This window comes from Sylvia atricapilla, chromosome 17, assembly GCF_009819655.1.
Source record: "Sylvia atricapilla isolate bSylAtr1 chromosome 17, bSylAtr1.pri, whole genome shotgun sequence".
NCBI lineage: Eukaryota > Metazoa > Chordata > Aves > Passeriformes > Sylviidae > Sylvia > Sylvia atricapilla.
Genome location: NC_089156.1, coordinates 4,107,740 through 4,132,311, shown reverse-complemented (window position 1 = coordinate 4,132,311; position 24,572 = coordinate 4,107,740). Strand labels below are relative to the sequence as shown.

Genomic DNA, 24,572 nt, shown 5'->3' with positions numbered 1-24,572 from the left:
AGCACAACACAGTTGCCAGGGGCAGCCAGAGGCTCCCGCAGCTCCCTGGGATTTTCCTGGCTTGGCTCCGAGCGCCGCTGCGAGGACGCGGTGCGGGGCAGAGAGAATGCACCGGGGCTGCTTGCAGAGAGGGTCCCACGCAGCCCTCAAACCATCCCCTCCTTCCACCCACTCCCCGTTCCCTCCAGCCCTCAGACCCTGCTCCAGCCCCTCAGAACTCTCCGTTCAGGCTCCACGGCCCTTCAGAGACCACAGTTGGACCCCAAACACCATCTCCTCCCTGTCCCTCTTGGCCTGCTCCATCTCACACTGGAATGGCTCAGACTCCCTGACTTTACCCACAGCACAGACCCTGCCTCTCTCTGCGTGTCCCAGGAGTGCTTCCCTTCCACTACATGGGCCATCAGGTCCCCTGCGATCCCCCGTGTGCTGTCAGGTCCCCCTTGTCCCCTCCTATGTGTGCTCATGTCCCCATTACCCTACACTCACACTCAACAAGGAACAGAGTAACTCCTGACTTGGACACAGAGCAACACTGCAGAAGGAATAGGGGAAAAATATTTATAATACAAACAATTCAGCCTCCCCAGACTCAGCACCACCCATCTCTTGCCCACACACCACTTGTTTCTTCCTTGCCCCAGGACCACTGCGGCCCCATGGTGACTTTCTCCATCCCAGAGCTGCTCATGGGGTCTGAGCCAGAATCCCACATGGGAATTTGAGTCAGTCACAGGCATTGAAGTGAGGGGGTGTTCCCATGCTCTGCCTGTGCTGGGTGTCACCTTGTTTTAGGGACACCCAAGACAAGGAAGAAAATGGAAGACAAGAGAAGGAATGGAGAAACATGGCTGGGGAAGGACGGAGTGAAACTGTGGAAAGGGCAGGTGCAGAAAGAGCTGGGAAAGCTCTCCCTGAAGTGTCCTGGGACAGGACACTGACAGCCTGGGCTCAAGCCACACACAGTGAGGGCCTGCTTGATGCTGGATTCCAGCTGGAGCTCTGTGTGCTTCCTCAAGGAGGGATAGAAGCTATGAGCCTCGTGTCTCTTCTCTCACTTCCTGTGGAGAGACCCTGCCGTGGAGTTCGCCATCGTCACCTACACAGGACACAGAGCAGCAGCATCTCAGCTACAACAGCCATCAAGAATTCCTCCCTCCCTGGCAGCTGCTCTGGGAACACCCACAGCTCAGCAGGGAGCAGGTGGCTCCTCACCTTCCATGAGGTGGTTCAGGTGAGCAGCCTGGGCCCTGCTCCCACCGACCAATGCCATGGCCTCGTGCTGGGTGCAGCTGCTCAGGGCCTCCTTGGACCCCTTCCCCTCCTCGTCATCTTCAGAGTCCACCAGCACTAAGACATCCCCTGAGTCTGCATTCCTGGGAACAGCAGAGCAAGCTGGATGAAAGGATGAGGAGAGCCTGTTCCCTGACCTACAGGAAGGCTGAGTAGTGATGCCATGCGGGACAGGGCTGAGCAATGTCAACTCACCTGAATGCAGCACCTGAACGGGAGAGAAAAGAGAGAAGACAGCATTAGAAACTGCCCCTCTGGGAGTGTCACTGTTTTTACTGGACTGGACAACCCCTGCCAATCCTGTCTCCACATCTGTGCCTCCCCACATGGTCACTGGCAGCCCCATATAGAGGAACAGACACGGCAGTGACCTGCCCAGACAACCCTGACCGATTCCAGCACACAGGGAGGGATAAGCAGGTTAGGGATAAAGCCCCAAGAAGGAGGAACCAATCCCTACCTCTGAGGCACAGGAGGGGATTGTAGTACAACACAACCCCAGTGACAGTGAGAACAGCCAGGATGGACACGACCACCACAGCACCCACGACCCCAACGATGTTCACTGGCTCTGCGGAGAGGGGACACAGATGGATGAGGAATCCTCAGTGCAAGCCAAAGAGCAGGTGTGCTGTGTCCTAGGCCCTCCTGCCACAGCCCCACTCACGCTTCACCGTGAGGCAGACGAAGAGCTCCCTGAGCCCCACGGGGTTCTGGGCCTTGCAGACGTAGCAGCCGCTGTCAGTGCCCTGGGAGCAGTTCTGGATGGTGAGCCGGGACACGTTGCCCTCCTGGGCGATGAGGAACCTCCCCCCAGGCTGGATCTCCACCTCGGGCTGGGTGATGTCCCTCAGCCAGCTGAGCCGAGCTGCAGGGGTGCTCTCGGTCACCCGGCACGTCAGGGTCACATTGTCACCCACAAAGCAGGTCTGGGGGGGCTCAGATTCCAAGGAAGGGAGTTCTGAACATCCCCGGGGGAAAAGAAAACAAAAACAGGAGGAAGGAACGGAGGCAATTAGCGTAACGAGCAATCAAGCTTCTGGCTGATTAATAATCATTAACAGAAGGGAGGGAGGCAGGAGTCTGGGAGCTGAGCGCTAGGGGTTTGGCATTTAGCTCACTCAGGAGCGTCCCAAGGAGTGCCCTGAGCAGCTTTCCTGGTGCTCAGTCCCTCCTGACACCTGTCTTCATATCCCCAGGGAAAAATGGTCTCAGGGTAGCCAGCAGGTAGATGGCAGAGAGGAGAAGAGCAGCCCAGGCATTATTTCCCTTGGGATCAGCAGAGCTCTTGTGAAGCCTTGACAAACCCTTGGAGGATAAATACAGCCCAGATTTTCATCAGCCACTCACATCCCTGAGATGTCTGAAGGGCACACACAACCCTACCAAACCTCATCTCAAGCTGCCCACAGCCCCCAAACCATCTCTCGCTTTCACACAGGTGTGTGGAAGCTTTCCACAGTGAAAAAACACTGCTGGGATGAAATATGTTGGCCCCTGAAGATAGACCCAAAACACAGCTCACCTACAACTCTGCTGTGATGGATCTCAGCTGCAGGACATCTGTGCCTTGTGCTGCACGTGTGCCCTGCCATGCTACCCCCTGGCTTCCCTGACCTCCTCAGTGCCCTGGAGGGCAGGGAATGACCAGGGTACCCACCTGCCCCACGTTCACCAGCTTCATTAACAGTCAACTAGGCAGCAAATCCACTCACTTATCTCCACAGTGCAGGCAGGCTGCTCCTGCTTCACCACGTGGCTGCCCACACACTTGAAGACTTTTCGGTGGGCGAGGTGAGAGCTGTTCAGTGTCTCCACGTGGGTGTCTGAGGAGCTGGTGGAGCTGATGACCCAGCTGGAGTTCTCCAAATCCTGCCCCTCTTCTCTCCAGTGCAGGGTGGGGTGGGGGTACCCCCCAGGCCAGCTGCAGAACAGCTGCAGCATCAGCCCTGACGAGGAGGTCTCAGCCCAGCACTTTGGGGTTGCCTGTGGTGGATCTATCAGCAAGGACAGCACATGGTCAGAAACACTTGCTGGGATGGAATTAATTTGTCATTATTTCCCTCGAAAAATCTTTCCCATTTGCCTGTCAGTCTTGCTCCCTGACCTGCAAGCCACAGCCCCTGGTGTGCACAGCTGTAAGTGACAGCCAGTAGGGACCAAGAGGGGCTGTCACAGTCCCCACAGCCAAGCCTTGAGGGAGGGAAAAAATGACTGCCACAGCTTTATCCAATGGAAATCAGATAAACACAGCGGGTGGATGAAATCCCACTGCTCTGGTCCTCATGGCACAGCTGCCAGGGAGGGACACTGAGTCATCTTTTGAGAACAAGGCATGGTCCTGGCTCTCTCCCAGCTGCTCCTTCCACACACAGACCTACACACGTGATGATTTAGCAGCCAGAGGGATTCTGGACTCTGATCCAGGCAGAATTAACAGGCTGTGCCCCTGCGTGTGCCTAATGCAGTACTGAACAAAACCCCACCAGCAGATGAAACCAAAGCAAGCCCCACACCAGAGGCGTCACAGGGATGTCTGAGGCTTATTTTGGGGAGCATTTATTCAGGGGACTTTGAAATTACTTGAATCAATAAAAAAAAATCATGACAAACCCTCGTGTGAGCTGCAAGAACACAGTGTCCTGGGGCTTGGCTCTCCAGGAACTGTACACACACCTCAGGTGATCTTTGAAACCACCCAGCTCTGGCAAGAAAGTTCTCTGCAACACTCCCTGTGTCCCAGTTCTGGGGAGGATCAAACTGCTCCCAAACCCTGGCTGTGGTTAATAGGGCATCCTGTCAGCCTGAACCAGCAGAAACTGCCCCACATTGATGTGGCATAGCTCTTCCAGGATGTCCAGGTGGACACAGCCCCTCCAGGATGCTCAACTAGAGCTGCACTTTCTGTGCTGACCTCAGGAACAGCCTCCTGAAGCCATCAGCTTCACATCCTGAACTCCCAGGCTCTCCCAGCACAACTCTGTTTAAAGAAATCTGCTCCCACAAAGTTAACAAACCAAAAGCATAAAAATCTCCACCCTCCCAAAACTCCAGCAAAAAGGACCTGCTGTGCTTTGAGCCACAGAAGAGCCAACAGTGCTTGCATCAACCCTCACACAGATGTGCCAAGGAATCCCTGGAGGTGTGGAACTGCACATCTCCTTCACAGCTTCCCATCCAAAACAAACACAGAATCACAGCCCAAGGCAGGGCTGCACCTTTGTCCTGCCACTAGAATGTTTACTCTACTGCTTGTGGGGTTTTCAAAGTGAAGTTTTAAACAAAAAGAGAACTTTTTGGTACCACCCACGGTATGGGGAGACTGTCAGCTGGTTATTCCCACACAAAGCCTCTACATGTCCTGGGAGGTTCTTCCACAGTAGTGCCAAGTCTGTGTCCAAAATTTGCTCCAGCCCAGGATAACATGTTCTACCAACAGGGATTGTCAAAAAGCAGGGCCCTGCTACAGGTCAGAGGTTAAACTTCTAACTTTTGCTGATGCTCCTCCTGCTGACGTAAAGCATTTCCAGAAATCTCTTTCTCACCTATCAAAGGGTATGCTCACATCACTTGGAAATTAGTTGACACAATTATTCCAGACTTATAAATGAAGTTCAGAGTGCAGCACCAATGTTTGGCACGCCGTAAATATGTTTTGCTCCCAGGTGTTCTGCCCCAGTGCTCCAGATTTGGGGCTCCCACTCCTCAGCCCAGTGCCTACATTTCTACTCCTGAAGCAGCCTGGGGTTCAATCCTTCCACACCCCATCTGCACGTTCCTTGTTGCAGGAAGAGAATTTTTGTTCCTGTAAACTTTAAAGAGGTTAATCTGTACAAAACAGGTGCAGTGTTTACACACAGGTAGAAGGAAGGAACACCCTGAAGGCAAACAGGTCTCATACATGGGAAGAACAGCAAGAAGGGAAGGAGCCAAAGGAGTACAGAGGGTCAAAATGGGAAAAGCAACAGATTTTCCCTGTTCCCAGTCCTGAAGGGACCAAGAGTGGCACCAGGCACAGGACCTATGCTCCTTGCTAATCTGGAGGGGGCTGTTCCCATGGAATACATGAGGCATCAGGGCAAAATAATGGTGCCCTGGCAGAAGCAGGAAGGATTTCTTGGCTTGAGCACTTTCCAGCCTGAACTTCTACCTGTGCTCTGAACACTTCTAAGGGATGAAACAGAGATGGAAAAAGGAGAGAGCACCAGAAGATACAGAAGGGCTCAAAGTGGCCTGTGCTGATAACAGGTATGCTCTCAGGACACTGCTCCCACGTAAACCTGAGGAATTTTGTGCTTCCATCAATGTAAGCCTCCTCAGCTGGGAAGAGTTCTCCCACTAAAAGGGTGGCACCAAGGAATAGCAAAGCACATCTATCCCAAACAAGGGAAAGCAGACAGTGAGCTGCAGCCCTTACCCCAATGTTTATGGAGATGCAAGTCAGCCAGATTCTGAGGCAAAGGATCCCCCTGGAATAGCTACAGGGAATGGAAGATGTACCCAAAAACCTGTTTATCAGCAATGAAGAAGAGACACAGCGAGGACTTGAGAGCTGGCATTTCCCCTGTATATGCCAGATCTGTGAAAGGCCATTCAGACACACATTTTGGTGCTTGTGAGCACACGTGAAAGAGATTCTGCACGACAAAGCTGTTTGCACTTCCTAAATATTATTTTCCCAGCAGTGCCAGACGAATTTGGGGATGTGGAAGGCCAAGGGGAGGAAGCTCAGCTGTGGGGATGACTTACTGGCCACCAGGAGCTGCACCCTGTGCTCGTGGTCTGTCTTGTTCAGCACTTCCCTGCAGGTGTAGTTGCCCTCGTCCTGCACTCGCAGCTCCGTGATGCTCAGGGAGCTGTTGTCCACCAGGGAAAAGCGGACGTCCGGGGGGAAGGAGACCCTCGAGGAGAAGAGAGGTGGGAAGGAGTGCGGATCCCCTTGGAACCAGACCACCTCGGTGGCTTCCTTGGACACGTTCCGGCATAAAAGGAGGATGCTTCCTCCCACCTGCCCAAAGACCACTTCATCTGTTCCTGGAAGAGAGAAGGGACGGCGTTAGGGATGCAGGGAATGGGCAAAGCCGCCTTCTGCCAGCAAAGACCTGGATATCTGATTTATGTCAGCCTTCTGGGGAGCTTCTTAGGGGACTGCTGAGGGAACCTCGGAGGTGACTAAAACCATCGAGCGCAGACCAGGATCAGGAAAAGGGACACAGCTCCCTGCTCCCCTCCCCTCAGCCCGCGCTACCTGCGGCCTCCCGGCGCGGCACCAGCCTCCAGACGCAAAGGGCGAGGAAGAGCCGCGCCGGCGGCATCCCGCCGAGGAGCTGCATGGCTCTGTGCCGCCGCCGGAGCCCCGCGGAGGCGGTACTGCCCGGCCGCCGCCCCGGCGAGAGGCCTGGGGAGGGCGGGCGTGCCCGGCCGGGGGGACCCGCCCGCCACGGCCCGTGAGGGGCCCCTCATGGGGTCGTCCATCCGCTCCCGCCGCCTCAGAGCCGCCGCTTAGGGCCGTCGCCATCTTGGACCCCCCCTCAGCCCCGCCCGCCATCTTGGGGTCACCTCACTCCCCCCTCGGCCGCGTGGGGCGGCCCGAGGGGAGCGGGGCCGGCGCTGCCGCCGAGTGCTGCCCGCGGATCGCGGGTGCTGGAACCGCACCGAGTTCGCCGAGTGGTGTTCTCCACGTGGTTAGCGACCCCACGCCCAGAGAGCTGCTCTAATCCACCCACTTAGAGACACCCCCACAAAGCAGCGGAGCGAGAAGAGCAGAGATGAACAGTTATTCCTCTGTGTGACCCCCGCAGCAAAGGCCCTAACCACGCAACTATCCTCGGGTTTCTCCAGGACATCTTACACATGACAGCTTGGAAGCACTAAAGCGTGAAGCAGAGCGCTGAGACCCACAGGGTTGCCTCACTGGGCCCTGGTACATTAATTATTAATTAACCTAATTAGCGGTAGGGGCGACAGTGCTGGCCCAGGTAACTGGAGCTCGGCCGGCCTCTCCCTCGGCTCCGCCTGGGGGCGCCATAGAGCTGGCCCTGGGGAGGCCAGCGGTGCGTCTCCACCAATGGGAGAGGAGCATAGCGGCATCTCCACCAATGGCAGAGGAGCATAAAGACGTCTCCACCAATGGGAGAGGAGCGGGGCGGTGCCTCCCACAAGGGGCAGGAGGTGGGGAGGCAGCCCGGAGCCGCCGTCGCCGCCGCCGCCGCCGCTGTCGCAGCCACAAACGTCGCCATGCCGATAGACCTGGGCAAGTGGGACGGTCCGCTGAGCCTCTCCGAGGTGGAGCAGAAGCCAGCGCACCCACTCAGGGTCAAGTATGGCTCCGTGGAGATCGACGAGCTGGGCAAGGTGCTCACGCCCACTCAGGTGAGCAGCAGCCGGCCCTGCGCGCGGGAGTTGGCGCGGCAAAATGGCGGGATGCGGTCGGGCCTCTCGCTGTCGCTCCGGCAACTGCCGCCGGAGCTTCAGCGGCTGCGGGGGCAGAGAGAGGGGCTGAGCAGCTTTGGGGAGGCCTTGCTACGGGGGCGGCCGTACCGCAGGACGGAAGGCCCGTGGCTCTCACAGCCAGGGCGAGCTGGCACGAATGGCCTTGAACCGCTCGCTGCTGCCAGCGCAAGCCGCGCTGGCCCTGTGTGCAGGGCAGGTGGCTGGCGCTGACAGCGGGGCCGGTGCTAACTGGGTCATCCCTGCAGGTCCAGCATCGCCCCACCAGCATCGAGTGGGACGGCTGCGATCCCCAGAAGCTTTACACCCTGGTTCTTACAGACCCTGATGCGCCCAGTCGGAAGGACCCAAAGTTCCGGTAATGGGGATGGACAGCTCCGTGTTTTGCATGGGGAAAAAGGATCGTCTCTCTTGGGCTGAGCAGAGGCTTAAATAGGGGCACTGTGCTCTGCCTAAGGTGCAGCTGTGGGACTGTGGATTGTTATAGAAATCGTGTCATTGCACCTGTCCTTGAGCCAGGGACAGCATCGGGGGCAGCAGCTGTTCTTATCAGGATACACGGGTTATCTTATCAGAGGTGTTCAAAGGTCTGTTGTAGCGGGAGCAGCTCAGCAGTTATTGCTTGCTCTGATTTAGCACATATGTGGGTTGAAATTAGGTCTTTGCTGGCGGCAGAATCTTAAATCTGGGACCAGCTCACCTTCCTCAAGTCAGCCTCAGCAGTGTGTGGAATACCCACTCTGAGGTCAGGCTGTGGGTTTCCTGCAGCCACGTGGAGCTGGTTTTGACAGGCTGTGGATCCCAGTGAAGCAATGCCTGCTCTGGGACTGGTGCTCTTCGGGTTTGGCAAACCAGGAGTGGCAGCTGTTTGCTTACCCCATGCTGACGGCCTCGTGGAAAAGCACAGCAGCTTGGAGTGACAAAGGGTCTTCTCATCTGCGGCAGATTGTTTGTGATTGATTGATTGTTGATTGTTGTTTGCCTTCTCCTTTCAGAGAGTGGCATCACTTCCTGGTGACCAACATGAAAGGCAACAATGTGAGCAGCGGGACCGTGATGTCGGATTATGTTGGCTCCGGGCCTCCCAAGGGAACAGGTCGGTACCTGCAGCAGTTCCCACGCGGTGCTAACAGGGATCACACCCAGTGCCCGGGGGTGGGGAGGGAGGGAAGCCCGCAGGGAATTCCCTGTGGGAACAATGCCTGCGGGATTACTGGGGGCTGTCTAGTGCATCTCCCCTAAGCCAGCCGCGGTGGTCCCCTGGGAGCGGGGTGGTGACACTGTCCCTCCCCGCAGGGCTGCACCGTTACGTGTGGCTGGTGTACGAGCAGCCCCAGCAGCTGGCCTGCAGCGAGCCCGTGCTGTCCAACCGCTCCGGGGACAAGCGCGGCAACTTCAAGGTGGCCGCCTTCCGCAGCAAGTACGGGCTGGGGGCGCCCGTGGCCGGCACCTGCTACCAGGCCGAGTGGGATAACTACGTGCCCAAGCTCTACGAGCAGCTCTCGGGGAAGTAGGGCCACGGCCCGAGGGGCACAGCAGCACCTGTGGGTGGGGCCGGGCACCGCGCTCTAGTTGTGTTTTGTTAATGAGTTGAACCCAACTGTCCCGCTCTGACTGCTGCAAATGTCACTCTGTTGCTGTCCCTGTGTCCAGGCCTGTGCTATGCCCGTGGTATCGTAGCTAGAGAGCTGCTGATGGGGGTCCCTGGAAGGGCCACTCCATCCAAACTGAGCTGCTTAAGGGAATCAAAAGCCTTTGTGAATTAGTGTCAATTCAGGGGTCTCTGGCATCTTGGGATGGCTTGAGGTGGCAGGGGTGTGGGTACATGACCACTTTGGGGCAGGTGCTGGCTGTGGAGACTCCTTTTTCCAGGAGAGGAGAGGGCAGTCCCCTTTTTTTTTTTCTTTCTCCCCTTCCTACATTTTGCCAGTGCCTCCACATCACCACTACAACAGTGAAGGTGCAGCTCAAGGGGGAGACAGGAGCTGGCCTAGAGCACTTCCTTCTATTCTCTGCTGCCACTCAAAGCTGAGACCACTTTGTTTTGTTCAGCCCTGTGGTGATCTGTGCTCTGCTCACAGTGCAATTAAAAACTTCTCAAGGTACCTGGTGTGCTTGGTTGTCTTCTTGGGGGATGAGGGCAGTGCTCAGGGGGCAGTGGGATGGTGGTTCTGTGTTCCTGGGACAAGGCTGTGCCTGGTGCTCCCCATTCCTGGGACTCACTGCTGCTGGAAGGACACAGCTCAAAGCCATCACGTTTCTGTCTGAAAAACATCCCCAAGCTTCAGTTCCTTCCCAAGGGATTTGCCCCCACTCCCAGACCTGTGGGGGCTCCTTCCCTCCACAGGAGACCCCACGTGTCCACAGCAGAGCTGACACCCCAACAGTCTGGGCACCAGCAGCTTTACTGACCTGCAGCCACTGCCCAGCCCAGCTGCAGGTCCCAGCTGCTTCCTGCTCCTCCAGCAGCTTTGCAGTGAGGCCTTGGGGTGTCTCCCACGTCCCTGGAGCAGAAATGAGCCTTTGGTAGAGGCTGATGACTGTAAAAAGGTAAAAAAGGTGAAGCCAATGCAATTCAGCTTCATGGACTCAGGAGCCTTCCCCCTTTTTTCAAGCTCCTGTATCAAAGCTCTGCAGTGACAAGCAGGAAGCAGCAGCAGCATCCCAGTGAAAATTTGGGATTTCACAACTCAGGTGAGTGGTGCTGCCCCAGGGCAGTTTTATCAGTCCAGCAATTAAATCATTTCAACAGGATCGATGATTTTCCAGGAAAACACCCCCAGCTACTCCAGACCAAGGCTCAGCAGAGTTAAGTGGAGCAGTGCTCACAAGGCTGGTCCATCCCGGCACTGCTCAGGCTGGGAGGAGGACATAAAAAAACTAAAACACATTACCCTAAAAACCTCCAGAGTCAGGAAACCCCAAGCCCTGAGGTTCCTCCAGCCTCAGGCTGAGGGACACCTGTGGAATGGGACACCTGTGGCATGTGTCCCCTCCCCATCCCCACCTTGCACCTGTGCTGGGCCACAGGCCGCCCCTCCCGCAATGATACAGCCAGGCATTGTGATGAACACTTTTATTTACAAATATAATTAAAAGCTCTGACAGTTATTCATGCTCGTCCCTGGAACCTGAAAAATGTTTTTGTTGTTTTCTTGGTTTTTTTGTCCTTTTTTTTTGTTGGTTTTTTTTTAAAGTGCATGCAAAAGAAGTAAAGCCTTTTTTTTCTCTTTTTATTGTAAGAAAATACACAGTTTGAAAGTGTGAATAATGCAATATTTATGACCAAGATCATGGGGTTGGGGGTGGACTTAGGGGAGGAACAAAAAAAAACCAAAAACAAAACCCCAAAAAAACAAATAAAAAACTGAAAAGGGCTGGGATGATCTAACGGACAGTGTTGAGCTCCAGAACAGAACTGGAGAGTGGGGGGTGGCTGGAGCAGGAAGGAAGAGGGGGAAAGAAGTAAAAAAATTTTTGATCAGAGAAACAGTTAAAATACAATATGAAAATAAGTAAAAGCTCTCCTTAAATTCCTTCTATACACAAAATACACGATTTGACAAAGCCCAATTTGTGCTACTGGGATCCTGTGGGCTCATTTAAGTGTATTCACATTCTCTGCGACAGCAGAAAATGATTTATGATACAATCAAGAATATGCCCAGGGGCCAGGGCTCGTCCCTGCTGCCCCTGGCATGGTTCTCCTAAAAATCACCACGTCGTCGCCCGCCCCTCCCCACCCCCAAAAAAGTAATAATATGTCACCACTGATATGTACAGCACGATTAAGTTTCTTTTTTTTTTCTGTAAAATGTATCAAATTTTTTTTTCAATCTTTAATAAAATTTTTTTTATTATTTAATTATTCCTGATGAATAAATACCAAAAAAATAAAAATAAAATAAAATTATGCAGCAGCTAGTTAAGGTAAGGCTGCGGATTCAGTCTCTCTCCCCCTGGGATCATAGATATCTTTTAATTATTAATAGTTTTTTGCTTGTACTTTCATTGATTGGTGGTAAGATGAGTGATTGCTCAAAAGCAACATACATCCACTTGGTGGTTTGTTTTTTTATGGTTTTTTTTTTTTTTTTTATACATTAAAATTGTCTCCAAAGTTTTCACTGAAACATTTTTAATCATTGCACAGAGACATCAATACTGTGACATACTATGAAAAGACTGCCAGGAGCTGTCCTGCACCGGGATGTGACGGGGGAAAGGGGCCCCTGATGGATAAGAATATACAGGCACTGGTCCGACACGATGTCAGTAAGAGAGACAGAAAGAGAGAGAGCACGCCCGTCAACATGGGGAATGTTGGGTTTGCAAGTTTTATCCTTACTTGGTTTGCTTTTTGTGGTTTTTGTTGTTTTTTTTTTTTTAAATGGCAAAGAAATTTAACCTCATCTATAGTCCTCCTTGGGATATTCTAATGCGACCAAATTCCCGAAGCCCATCCGCAGGCTCTCCATGTCAAATGTCTCAATCTCCCGCTCCTGCCTTTCCAGCAGAAACTTGATCCTCTCGCTGCGTTCCTTCTGGAGGGCGGCGAGCTCCTCTTCGATCTGCAACGAGCACAGTCAGCAGCCCCTCAGCACAGCTCCGGCCTGCCCTGTGTCCCCAAACCCCCTCTGGAACCTACCTTCTGCTCCAGGTGTGCCCTGCGCAGCGACACCCGCTGCTCCAGCTTCTGGAGTTCCCTTTCGTGCTGTGCTTCTGTCTGCATTTTAATTTTGCTCTGGTACGCGTTGAGCAGCTCCATCTCCTGCTGGAGTTGCAGTCTCAGGGCTTGGCATTCTGCTTCCTGGGCCTCGTCCAGCCGGAGCTGTGAGAGCATCGGGAAAACAACACTCAAACCCCCGCTGGGAATTCCTCTGCTCTCACACAAATCACACACTGCTCTTTCTTCCCAAAAGTGTTGGTGGCAGAGGGAGTAAACAGGAAAGGCTTTTGTGAACAGCAGCTTCTCTGCTCACAGTGAGGCAGAGCCTCAGAAGATCCAATCCTAAACCCCAGCACGCGAGGGGAGCAGGGGAAGGAGGTGTGTTCCACAAGACACTTATTCCAAGAGGGAAAGTGCCACCTGATGTGTTATTTAAACACTTTTTATAATTCAGTGGGTGGAGAAGTCCCCTCCAGGGTGCTGCCAGGCCCCAGAGCCCCCCAAACCCCCTGGACATACCGCTTGTGAGGCCATCATCTCATTGATGCTCTGCTCATACTGCTCGGCCAGGATGGCGAGCTTCCGTGTCTGCTCGTCCTTCAGGCTCTTCAGAATTGTCTTGTGCTCACTCTTTGGAGTTACTTCCAGCTGGTGATTCTTCAGTGCTTTGTACTGCTTAGTTTGCACTTTGCATGTGTCCTGGAACTGCTTTTTGATCTGCATTTCCATAGCCTGCCAAGGAAGGAATGACGTGAAGAGGGTGAAGGGCTTTGGGAATGGAGAGGTTGTGGTACATCCATGTGGGTGGGGTGGTGGGAACCACAGCTCCCCTGGGCATGCCTCCCACAGGGATTCAGCAGCAGCAGCAGCTCAGGCCCTGCTGCAGCCTGGCCAGAACACCCACTCAGCCCTCCTCAGCCCAGGGCACTTGTAGCTGCTCCTGCAGATCACCCAGTCTGGCACCTGCCTCCCAAAATTCATTTGCTTTTTCACAGCATCACTCCCCTTCCATGTCCTTCCCACTTCAACCTTGCACTATGTGGAGGCTGCAGCTCTGAGAACTAGCCAAGGGTGTGACAGAGTGACAGCAATGTGCCTTCTGTCTGGTGGCCAGTGACCCCAGGGAACAGCTGGAGCTGTGTCAGGAGGGTTGAGGTTGGTGTCAGGAAAGGTTCTTCCCCCAGAGGGTGCTGGGCACTGCCCAGGCTCCCCAGGGAATGGGCACTGCCCTGAGGCTGCCAGAGCTCCAGGAGAGTTTGGACAGCACTCCAGGGACAGGGTGGGATTGCTGGGGGTCTGTGCAGGGCCAGGAGTTGGACTTGATGATCTGTGGGGCCCTTCCCACTCAGAATATTCCATACTTCTGTGACACTGGGACAAGGAGCATGCCTCTCCCACAGAGAGTAACTCAGAGGTGTGTAGTCACACTGAAGTGTGCACAGAGCTCAGCACACACTCAGAGGGCTCTGTGTTCTCTCCAGACTCTGAAAGCACCACCAACCACCTTCTCCTCATCATTCTAAGCTGACACCAGTGAGGGCCTGAACCACACACAGCTTGTCACAAACAAGTTCTGACACTTTGCTTAGGACTAGACTATTTTACCCAACAGCTCAATTAGCATAGCACTTTACAAACTCTCTGTGGGCTATCCCAGCACAAAACTTCCTTTATCCAGAGCTGCTCTGTCCAAAGGGAGGGGATGCAAAGGAGAGCACAGGGAGTGGAGAGCAGTGATCCCACAGCACGGGCGCTGCATGGACGAGGCACAGAGAGGAGGACAGAGGCTGGAGAAGGAGGAGGAGGAGAAAGGGAAGCTTGCAGCACCTTCAGGTTCTTTGGTTGCTGCCGGAGCTCCATGAAATGCTTCCTGTGCAGCTCCCGCTCGCGCCGCTTGTTGTACTCCAGCTGGTTCTCGAGCTCAGTCTGGTGCTGCAGGCGGATGAGGTCCATGCGCAGCTTCTGCAGCGTGTGCAGCTGCCGGTACTCCAGCTCCCGCGTGGACTCGTCGTGCCGGATCAGCATCGCGTGCTCCATCTCCTTCTGCGTCCGCTTCTTGTTCAGCTCCTGCGCACACACACACGCCTGAGCGGGGCATCCACCAGCGTGAGCGTCCTGCTCCTGCTCTGCACAGCCGCGGGGACCTCCCGTGTCACGGGGAAACACAAACCCAGCAGCACCATGGGACAGTGCCCACCCATCCTGCCCTCCATCCCCTGCTGCTCTGGGATGGCCCCAGGAGTCCCCAGCAGGTGGCACCAGGACCCCACACAAGCCCCTTGTGCCTGCAGAAACTCGCAGCAGCTTTCAGTGAACACATCCCAGGGTGCTCAGGACTGTGGTGACAGAATCGGGGCTCTTGTCTGGTTTAAATTCCCCTGTGCCCCTGGTGGGTACTGGGAATGAGCTCCCCTCACCTGCACTAGAGCGGCCAGTCAGAGGTCAATGGCTCTAACGCCATCTCAGCTGAGAAAATGAATTCTCCAGGTGGGATTTGCCCAAGGTGCAGCATGTTTCTAAAATGAGACTGGAGCTTGAGGCTCAGAGGGTTTTGCAGTGTCCACAGTCCAGGACAACCTTCCCCAAGCTACAAGCCCAGGAAGGGCAAGACACCAGCTTCCTCCCTCACCACTGCAAGTATTTGTGTCTCAAGGTGTCAGCCACATCCTGTGCAGCACGGAGCTGACTCCAGCTGTGCCCCTTCACAGACAGCGGTGGTGCATCCCTGATCCAGGCTCAGGTTACAGCCTCGGCGCTGTGCTCGCTGCTGCATCAGCCAGGCACAGCAGGGCTGCCCCACCCCACACCGTGCCCAGCATGGGGACAGCCCAGTGCTGCCTCAGCCGAACGAGTTTCTGCAGCAGAAGCAAAAAAATTCTGCTGCTCACATGTGGTAATCCTGTTGTAATTCTCAACAGGAGCACCTGCAAACTGCTACACTTGGGACAGGTTTGAGCTGAGAGGATGGGGAAGGAAACAGGGCCAGGGTTTCCCTCTGCCCTCCTGGCCCTAAGGATGTAAACACATGCTATGTGCTTACATTTAAGCAAAACTCAACCCCTGACAGCCAAGATTAAAAATGACATGTACTGGGTGTGCCAAAATGACTTCCCAGTGGCACGAAGGCAGGTGGGCACTGACCAGGCAGGGAGCTGTGGCACATATGCCTTCATCCCAGGATAGCTCCTCTCCTAAGCCCATTCCACACCTGATTTCAGTTCAGACAGCATAAACACACACAGTCATTCCACTCCCCTCAAACACTTTCCCATTTGCACAAAAACAACATCTGTCCATATTTAAAATATGGAAAACACACTTTGGAAGTGTTATTTACTTCAGGTGATCCAAGTAGTTAGTACTGGCACATTTGAATTAGTAGGGATGTAATTTTCAGGAAACAAGAACTCAGATCATTCTGAAAATTAGGTCTCTCACAAGAGCTGAAATGCAGGAGGTCAGAGGTGTGTTTCTGGTTAAATGCCGTGGTAGGTAACTGGACTCTGCCCTCATCCCTGCCACAGAGCTGACATGCTGTGATAAGGGTGCCCAAATCTGAATTCTTGGAATTAATAATTTTCAGGGTGCCTGGGTTGAGATATCTGGATCTCAGCAAAGCAGCCCCAGGCACTTCAGGACCCAAGGGCAGCAAAGCTCTGAACAAGTACAAAATACACTGGAAAACCTGAGGGTAGCAGGGCAAGCACAAGTGGAAATTTTTGACCACTCCTCACTCAGGTTTTGCTAGAACACCTTCTCATCTGACTGTCTTTATCCAAAAAAAAACAACAATGAAGAATTCAGACACTACAGTGATGGCCACAGGAACATCTTCAAGTGGAAACTCTTCCACCAAGGGGGTGTTTGACCACAGGCAGCCTTGAGGTAAGGGGCAAAAACCAACGAGGGGAAGCAGGATGTGAAAAGCTGCTCCTTGACAACTCATATCCCCATCCCACTGCTCTACCTGGCCCTCCCCACAGCCCAGACTGGCGCTGGACCCCCAAACCCAACACCCAGGAGCTGGGATGAGGCATCAGGCCCAGGGAAGGGGCCCACAGGGTGTTTCTGTCTGCAGTCAACACTGCCATCCCTCAACTGACCAAAGCAGCCACAGCTGCATGGAAAACCATTTCCTAAAACTTCTTTTCTTATGCTTCTCTCAGTTCTGTTTAGCAACTAGAAACATGAGGACCTAACTTCAGCCAAGCTAAAGCAGTGAAAGAAAGGCTGGGAGAGGAAGTGAGGAGTGCCATACTTCCCGAATGTTCTGCTGCTCCATCTCGTGCCTCTTGATCATCGTTTTTCTCTTGAAGAAACGGCAGTTTTTGTCGTAGTAGAGTCTCTGCTGGCTGAGAAGCTGGGCCTCCTCTTCAGCCTGTGTGTGCTGCAGGTTCTCTTTGTGTTTGGATATCCTTTCTTGCTTCTCTTTCTTGGGCGTGCTGTGGTCCTCGTTCATTTCCTGCAGGGTCAAAACAAGGCTTCCCTTAGCACCACAGCGACACAGGACTTGGGGGACCTTCCTGGCTCTTCCTCTGCCATTCAAGTTATGAAAGAACACCAAAATCCTACTACAAAACCAACAGAACCAGATCTATCACCTGGCCATGCTCAGCCCTGCTGCCCCTACAGCTGTACCAGGACCCACACCAAGCATACGAGGGAAAGTGATCACTGAGCTCCTTGATAATCACTTTCTCACCTTTACCTTAAGAGCAAATTATTTTTGCAATGTGGTGGAGAAACTACTTAAATGATGCATTTTGGCACAGATAAGCTACATATGAAGTTACTTCTCTTCCTATTTATGTAAGTGATCACAGGGCTTTTAGCCAAGGGACACTGAATGGCTGCTCTGATTACTTGGGAAAAAAAAAAAAATGAGGAGAAAGGGGAAGAAGAACTCTCTGTGAAGTCCCATTTTCCCTCATCACCCTTAGTTTCAAAGATTCTGCTCTACAGCAAATTGTGAAGGCACCTGTAGCCACCCTCACAAATTGTTCTGGAAATGCTGCCAGATGCTCCCAGTTCCTGAAAATTTACTTGCTGAGAATCCAAATTTGCTTCCAAGCCTGACAGTATCCCTTAAACTCCAGGGCTGGCCCAGGCTTATCAAAATGAAAGACTGGTTTGTGTTCATTCCACACCCCTTCAGCCCCAAAAATGAGGGTTTCTTGCCTCTTTAATCTTTTCCTTGCAAAGCTTGTATTGTTTCTTCTGACTTTCTAAAAAGGTCGCCAGGTCTTTCTTTTGCTGAGCCAAAATCTGTTGCTGGAATTTCTTTTCATCTGCTGCAGCTGCCTTTGCCTGCAATGTACAGAGAGGGGAAAAAATAACAATTAAGAAAAAAGGTGAGTGAGCAGGTGCAGAATCCAGGACAAATCAGTGTTGTGGGTTTTGGTCAGTCATTTTGGTGACTGTGCTAGACAAAGCCACGAGCACTCAGCCACAGGAACGCTGCTGGCACAGAAAATGCTCACATAAGTCTGAGGGCTTCCTTGTGCTTATCTCCCCACCAAACCCACCCCAGAGGGCACAACCCCACCAGTTTATTATGTGGATTAATGTGCTGATTTTTAGACTGAGTGACAGCTTTGTCACCCCCTCAGCTGAGGCAATGCTCCCACCAAGGTCCCCACGGCCCCTTTTATGCAGCTGTGGCACTGGTGGATGCCTACAGAGTGCTCATCAGCCAGAAAAGTGACTCAAGGCTGCTTCACCAGGGAGCACAAGGTCACAGAATCACTGTGTTGGAAAAGACCTTCAAGATCATTGAGTCCAACCCAGCCCTAACACCTCAACTAAACCACGGCACCAAGTGCCACATCCAATCTTTTTTTAAACACCTCAGGGATGGTGACTCCACCACCTCCCCAGGCAGACCATTCCAACACTTTATCACCCTTTCTTAATAAAAAACTTTTTCTTAACATCCAACCTAAATTTCCCTTGGGGCAAGCTTTAAGACGATGTCCTCTTGTTCTGCAGCTCAGACCATGGGTTTGAGCAGCAGCTCCCACAGCCCCCCTTGGAGACCTGGATTCTCCTGTCCCTCAGATCATCAGGGACTGTTCCCTGCACTCACCTCCTTCTCCATCACAGCCACTTGCTTCTTGGCCAGCTTCTCCAGCTCGATGGACGAGTTGTTGGCGTGTGTCTCCACCTCCTTCTGCAGCTTGAGGCGGTGCTCGTCCATCTCGGCCTTCAACTTGTTCTCCAGGGCGATCAGCTGCTTCTGGTGCTGGCGCCGCATCCGCTTATATCCTGACATCTGTTCCCGCAGCTCGTTCTCCTGCTCATGCTCATGGATCTGTCTTGTAACCTGTGGTCAGGGACAGGCAACAAGTGCTCCGTGGCCTTGCTTCCCACACAAGCCATGCTGGCTGCTCGCTGCAGCCCAGGCCCTGCTCTGCTCTCAGGAACCAACAGGTTGCAAAGGTGCTGCTGTTCAATTTCACAGAGCCACAAGGTTTCTCTCTCCTAAATGCTGGCCCCCCATGTTTTCCTGAGATTTTTATGTGTTTTCAGTAACGCTGTAGAAAATGCCATATTACAAATAAGGGAAGGGACTGGTTACTTATCACTCCAGGACACACTGGAGCAGGTCTGGAAACAAAGGTGGCTGATGGACAATGTTCTTCAGACACAGGGGACAACCTTATTCAGACACAGCACTCAGACCCTGAGGGTGGCACGGACTCCCAAGATGCAGCCAGAACCACCTCCAAGCCACCCGTTCTTTCCCTCCTCCTCAAGTCACCCCCATGGCAATTCAATCCCTCAACATCTATTTTCTGCTACAAGGAGCCTCCTTCAAAATTTCCCCTTAAAATTCAAGATGATGACAGACTGAGCTCATTCCTTCCCAGAATTAAAAGTTTTCTAACAAGGGAACACTGTTCTGGAACTGTGTGCTCTTAACAAGATTGATCAGATGGTCTAAGCAGATTTTAAACCCTGCTCAGCTGAAACAAACTCACAAGTTCCACATTCATTTTCATGCCCAAGTGTATCCATGTGAAAGGAAGGAAAAAAAAAAACCCAACAGGCTGTGCCAAAAATGTTCAGAAGAAAATGCAAATGGATGCTTCCATTTCAAAAGAAGAAAAGTGTCCAAGACCGGTTTTTATTTTTTTAAAGACAGTCTCAGGAACTTCACATATGAAGATCTAATCAGTTACATGATCTGAAACCAACAACTTGGTACGTGGAACTGCAGCCCCTGATTCTGTGCAGAGACCTTTGCTTTCACACTTAAGTGTGAAGAGCTCAGTCCTTTGAAGGTGATCACTGAAGCTTTATGAACCAAGAGTCCCTCCTGCAGCCAGCAAGAGCCCAGCCTTCCTGATGGATTCCTCCACAGCAGCCCCAAAATCTGGCCCCTGCTAGGGTGCTGCTGTCATTTGAAGGCAGTTTTGTGGAGATTTCTGAAGTTCAGGTGAAGGATGGGATACACCTACAGAGCTGAGAAGGTTCAGCTGCTTTAGGGAGCTGCCATCCCAGTGCACTTGCTGGCTCCAGGGCTGGGAGGTGACAAGAAGCCAAGTCAGAGCTCCAAAATCAACAGATGAACACCCTGACTGAGGTCACCCAAGGCAGGCAGCAAGTGCCATCTGTCAGTCCAAATGACTCCCAACACTTGGGAGGAGTATGAAGAGAACTCAGGAAGAGCCTCCCAAAGGCTGCAAAGGAACCAAAGAAGCAGCTGACCACAGCACTGTCAGACTCAGGTCAATCCCTTCAGTGAGGCTGAGTATCCACCAAGGAAGTGATGATGGACAAACCACCTCCTTCCTGCAAGAAATTTTGGAATGTCATTTTGGAGTGGGCTGGATTAAATACACTTGCACCTCAGCAACTGGTGTCACAGAGCAGCCTGCACATGCCTGAGACCCAAACAGATGTAAGGCAGCCACCAGGAGTACGTGGGATTGTAGGAACGGCCACAGAAACACAAACTGTGTGAGCCCTGTGTTCTGCTACAGCACAAAGAGCTTTTGGTTTTTCCACGTGTACCAAGGACAGCGACACTTGGAAGAAGTTGGGAAGTGTTCCTAGGAACTTGCACATTTCAGTCAAGTTCAGCAAGAATAAGATCTCTGCCAGAAGCTCCCAGGTAAGGAAGATTTCTCTGAGGATCCAAGTTAATGATAAGAGGCAGATGCCAGGTAAGACACGCAGACCGCCAACACTTCACACATGCCACTGACAACGTTCAGGGACATCCAGCTGGGAAAGAACAGCCTTGGTCAGGCACTTGAAGAGAAATGGAAATCTAGAAGCCACCAGCAGTACAAGATCTTCCTGGATGTGCTATTTTTGGGGCCCCAGCCCTTTTGTGAGCAATGGGATGTTCTGCACGGCACACTCCGTTCCCAGACATTGGCAGAACAAAGCAAACAGCAAGAGCCTAAGAAAAAATGGATCTAAGGATCCTCCAGCAAGTTTGCCAGTCTCCTTTGGTCTGATCTCTAATGAGATGTAGAATGTACACTTGTTTTATTTACAGCAAAACTCATTAACTTTTATCCTTGTTTTTCTCCCTGCTCCTCTGCACCCCATTTCCAATTTTGCTCAGCGTTATCATGACAAGAATTCCATCTTGGAAAGATTTCCCATGAAATCTAGGATATTTATCCCTAACAATAGGATGCAATTGCTAATTACAAGCCTAGCTGATAAAGCCTTCCAGTCACAACAGAAGATGAGACATTAAAAAGTCAGAAGAAAACAAAAAGCAGCATCTCATCCTAAAAATGAGAGAGAAGAGCAGCAGACATCATGGACATCTCATGGATTTAATGCCTGTGTTCAGCAAGCTCATGATAAGGACTTCATTTATGACCATAATCTCTAGTCAAGTCCAACACTCCTCAGGACAGTCTTCAAAGACAAAGTCTGCACATGGTGATCTCGGGGATGGGAGAATGTGGAAGAAATGAACCTTACTTACTGAACATGCCCAGTTCAGTACCAGAGAAGTCCTTCAGACTACGAATGAATAAAAGATTATGGTTTTAAAGATTAAGCCCCTAATGAATGAACAGCTCCAGCAACAACTTTAGCAAGGAAATTTGGGGATGCTCCAGTAGTCACTTTTCCAGTGTTCCTAGACAGAGACCCTTCAACTCCAGGTACTATTTGGAATATCCTGGGTGGGAAGGGCCCCACAAGGATCATGGAGTCCGACCCTTAGCCCTGCACAGACACCCCAGCAATCCCATCCTGCACATCCCTGGCAGCGTTGTCCAAACACTCCTGGAGCTCTGGGGCCGTGCCCAGCACCCTCTGGGGACGAACTTTCTCCTAAAATCCAGCCTCAGCCTTTTCTGGCACAGCTACAGCCATTCCCTGAGTCCTGTCCCTGGTGACAGAGACCAGAGGTTGGAGCTGCCCCTCAGGACGAAGTCCACAAACAACCCCACAGACTAGCATGAGGCAAAAGGTGATAACTACAAAATTTGTTCTCCATATAACCAGGAAATGTCAGGATCCTTCACACCAAAAAGCTGCAGTTTCCTGGTCTCCCTGCAGCACACAACAATCAATCAGGTCATCAGGAGAATCAAAAACCTGTATAAACCAGAACAGCTTTTATTAAGGTACGGCATTTTCTCAGTTTCTTATCTCTCTGCATCTTTGGCACACACAGAACTGAGAACAGAGATGTCTTTTCCAACCTACTCCCACAGGCAGTTCATTTGCCATAAAATACAAACTTTCTTTCACCCCTCCAAGATTTTAGCTTTATGTAAGGAAGTTGAGCTCACAACTTCTCCTCCAAATCAGCAGCTGTTTAGAGTTCCCTTTTCTACACTGTTTATCCAAGATACTGAACCCTCTCCTAAAGGACATGAATTCTCACCTCTCAATAACCAAAATTCTGAGCTCCCCTGTGCTGAAAGAAGCAGAGCTCTGAGCAAAACACTGCCAGCTGCTTCTCACAGCACGAGGAGATGAGAAAGAACAAGTTGCAAAATTTTAGAGGAAAGGTCTACAAAGGCAGCAGCCAGATGAGTCCATTGGGAGAAACTCAGTCCTCTGGAATGAAACATCAAGGCTGCAGTGGAAGAGGGTGCAAGAGAACAGCTCCATGTGAAGGTACCTGGTTCTGGAGTCAGGCTGCCCTGGTGCCATTTTCCTGGCCACATCCAGGGAATCCTGCTCACATGGACACAGGCACTTGGCTCTGCAGCCCCTGGATGAGATCACATCATTCTTTTGCTGGTATTTGGATTTCAAAGAGAACACCAAGGCCTTTGATAGAGTCCTCACTGTCTGATCTTTCTATGAAATGAGATGTCACAGATGTGAGAGAGGAATCCTTCCCTGGGAGGGTGGGCAGCCCTGGCACAGGGTGCCCAGAGAAGCTGTGGCTGCCCCTGGAGCCCTGGAAGTGTCCAAGGCCAGGCTGGACAGGGCTTGGAGCAACCTGTGATAGCAGAAGGTGTCCCTGCCTGTGGCAGGGGGTGGAATGAGATGAGCTTTAAGATGTTTTCTAACCCAAGCCATTCTGGGATTCTATGAAGTTTTAACTACTTGATCATTGCCTTTGAAAACTGTAAAAGCAGCTGTTGAGGAGAGGCATAAGGCAGAGGGGACCTAAGGGGTCAAGCTTGAAAGACACCCAGAAGTGAAGACCAATGCAGCTCTGAAGAGATTCAAAAAACAGCTTTCCCTTGAAAACATGGAGAGGTGTAGTCTCATCAACATGCAGAACCTCCGCCCTTCTTTTCAAAAAACAGCTTGCTGAGCTTCAAGAGGTTTCTGGTTGTAACTTTTAATTTATGGATCAATGATAATATGTGAAATAACATGGAGATGTAGGTGTCTGGTCTCCATTTCAGATGGCAACTTTTACTCCAACAGCAGAAATATGCAGGGTGTTTTCCACCCCTGTTCCAGGTGAGTGATGGTCACTGTTACCACACAAAACTGATTAAAGACAAAAGTGGTCCAGGAAAAAAATTACTACTAAAATCGCTGACTGAATTATGACCCAAGTTAAGCTCCTTCATCTTTCTTACCCACATTTGCTCATTTTCATTATTTTCTTTCATCTGAGCAGTATTAAAGCACTACTGCAAGACTCAAAAGGGGATCTCCACAGCCTGTTTTTTTGTGGGTAGTTCCCTTGCCTATTTTCTCTGGAGGTCTGTCCAGTTTCCTTCATATTCACATGATGCTTTTGCAGAGTAACAGGGCAAGGGAATCACTCATCAAACCATGGGGTCACCAGGAGAGTTCATCTGTCTAATATAAGTTCCTCTGTGACCTCCCCACTCCCTGAAACTGCTTCAGCTAGGTTTTGGAAAGAGATGCAACTTGAACCTTGGATGACTTTTAGGAATGCCAGCCTTACCTCCATCTGCAATATCCTGATCTATGGGGAGGAAAGAAAAGCCTTGAGGGCCCCAGACCCTGGACTGCAGCAGCAGGAACAGCTGTGGAGGGACCAGCCCCAGAACTGGTGCTTTTCTTCTAAAAAACACTGCCCTAGTCTCATGTTTGGAGGTGGTTTTCAGCAAATCCCATAAAAAGAAGTTCTTGCACCCAAATATCATCCCATATTATTCAATTTAGGGCCAGAACTCCCATTTTTGATTCTCTTCAATAACAGGCCACCTGATGCTGCACAGCCCTTCTGGTCTGGGAAGATCTTCCCAGCTGCTGAGAAATGGGCAGCAGCCAGAATGTAGGGAACCATCAAAATTTGCTGGTTTGCTTGTTTTCAACCACTGTGGGATCTTGAGCATCCATTCACACAGAAAAAATCCTTTTCAGCTGCCATTGAAAGAGTGAATTAACACAGATGAATAAAGCCTGAATTTCTGGGTTTGCACTACAAATTCCAGGAATGTTCAGGTCTTTCTCCCTATGTCAGCTCCATGACTAACCTTGGCCTCCCCATAAAAACTGGACAGGGAAGCAGAAAGAGGTTCTCCCTTGGCCAGAGGAGCAGCAGTCCAGCACCTCTCTCCCCACTGACATCATCCAGGCACTGAATGGTGACAGTGATAAAATGTGCTCCAACACAAGCACCGGCACCTAAATTCTGTGCAATGGGTTTAAACTTTTATTTTTTCACCCTGGATTTCCATTTTGGAACATGAAGAGGTGGGAATGGAAGACCATTAAAGGGAAAGCTCATCAGCATGAA

The 24,572-nt window shown here is 51.8% G+C and overlaps 3 protein-coding genes across 9 annotated transcripts in view; 1 reads left to right on the top strand and 2 right to left on the bottom strand.

The window, feature by feature from the left end:
• Positions 1-549: 549 nt before the first annotated feature.
• Positions 550-7,144, bottom strand: VSIG10 (V-set and immunoglobulin domain containing 10). Its single transcript, XM_066331350.1, is given in 10 exon segments — positions 550-1,099; positions 1,216-1,376; positions 1,489-1,501; positions 1,754-1,864; positions 1,961-2,254; positions 3,009-3,290; positions 6,043-6,327; positions 6,542-6,642; positions 6,644-6,760; positions 6,762-7,144. Coding segments are annotated over 10 exon segments (1,512 nt in total). The 5' UTR covers positions 6,842-7,144; the 3' UTR covers positions 550-1,031.
• A 334-nt stretch (positions 7,145-7,478) lies between these two features.
• PEBP1 (phosphatidylethanolamine binding protein 1) lies at positions 7,479-9,848 on the top strand. Its single transcript, XM_066331358.1, has 4 exons — positions 7,479-7,665; positions 7,992-8,101; positions 8,739-8,839; positions 9,040-9,848. Exons 1-4 carry the CDS (start codon positions 7,531-7,533, stop codon positions 9,255-9,257), a joined length of 564 nt encoding a protein of 187 aa, XP_066187455.1. The 5' UTR covers positions 7,479-7,530; the 3' UTR covers positions 9,258-9,848.
• Positions 9,849-10,806: 958 nt separating this feature from the next.
• The window catches only part of TAOK3 (TAO kinase 3), a 74,555-nt gene continuing 60,789 nt past the window's right edge, over positions 10,807-24,572 (bottom strand). For all 7 annotated transcript variants that reach the window (XM_066331337.1, XM_066331334.1, XM_066331340.1 and 4 more), the window contains 7 exons: positions 18,498-18,734; positions 17,591-17,719; positions 16,671-16,874; positions 14,240-14,479; positions 12,932-13,144; positions 12,392-12,574; positions 10,807-12,314 (listed from right to left, as the gene is read on the bottom strand). In XM_066331337.1, coding sequence (XP_066187434.1) covers positions 12,153-12,314; positions 12,392-12,574; positions 12,932-13,144; positions 14,240-14,479; positions 16,671-16,874; positions 17,591-17,719; positions 18,498-18,734 — 1,368 coding nt within the window. In that variant the 3' untranslated portion in view covers positions 10,807-12,152. The remainder of the gene's footprint in view (positions 12,315-12,391; positions 12,575-12,931; positions 13,145-14,239; positions 14,480-16,670; positions 16,875-17,590; positions 17,720-18,497; positions 18,735-24,572) is intronic.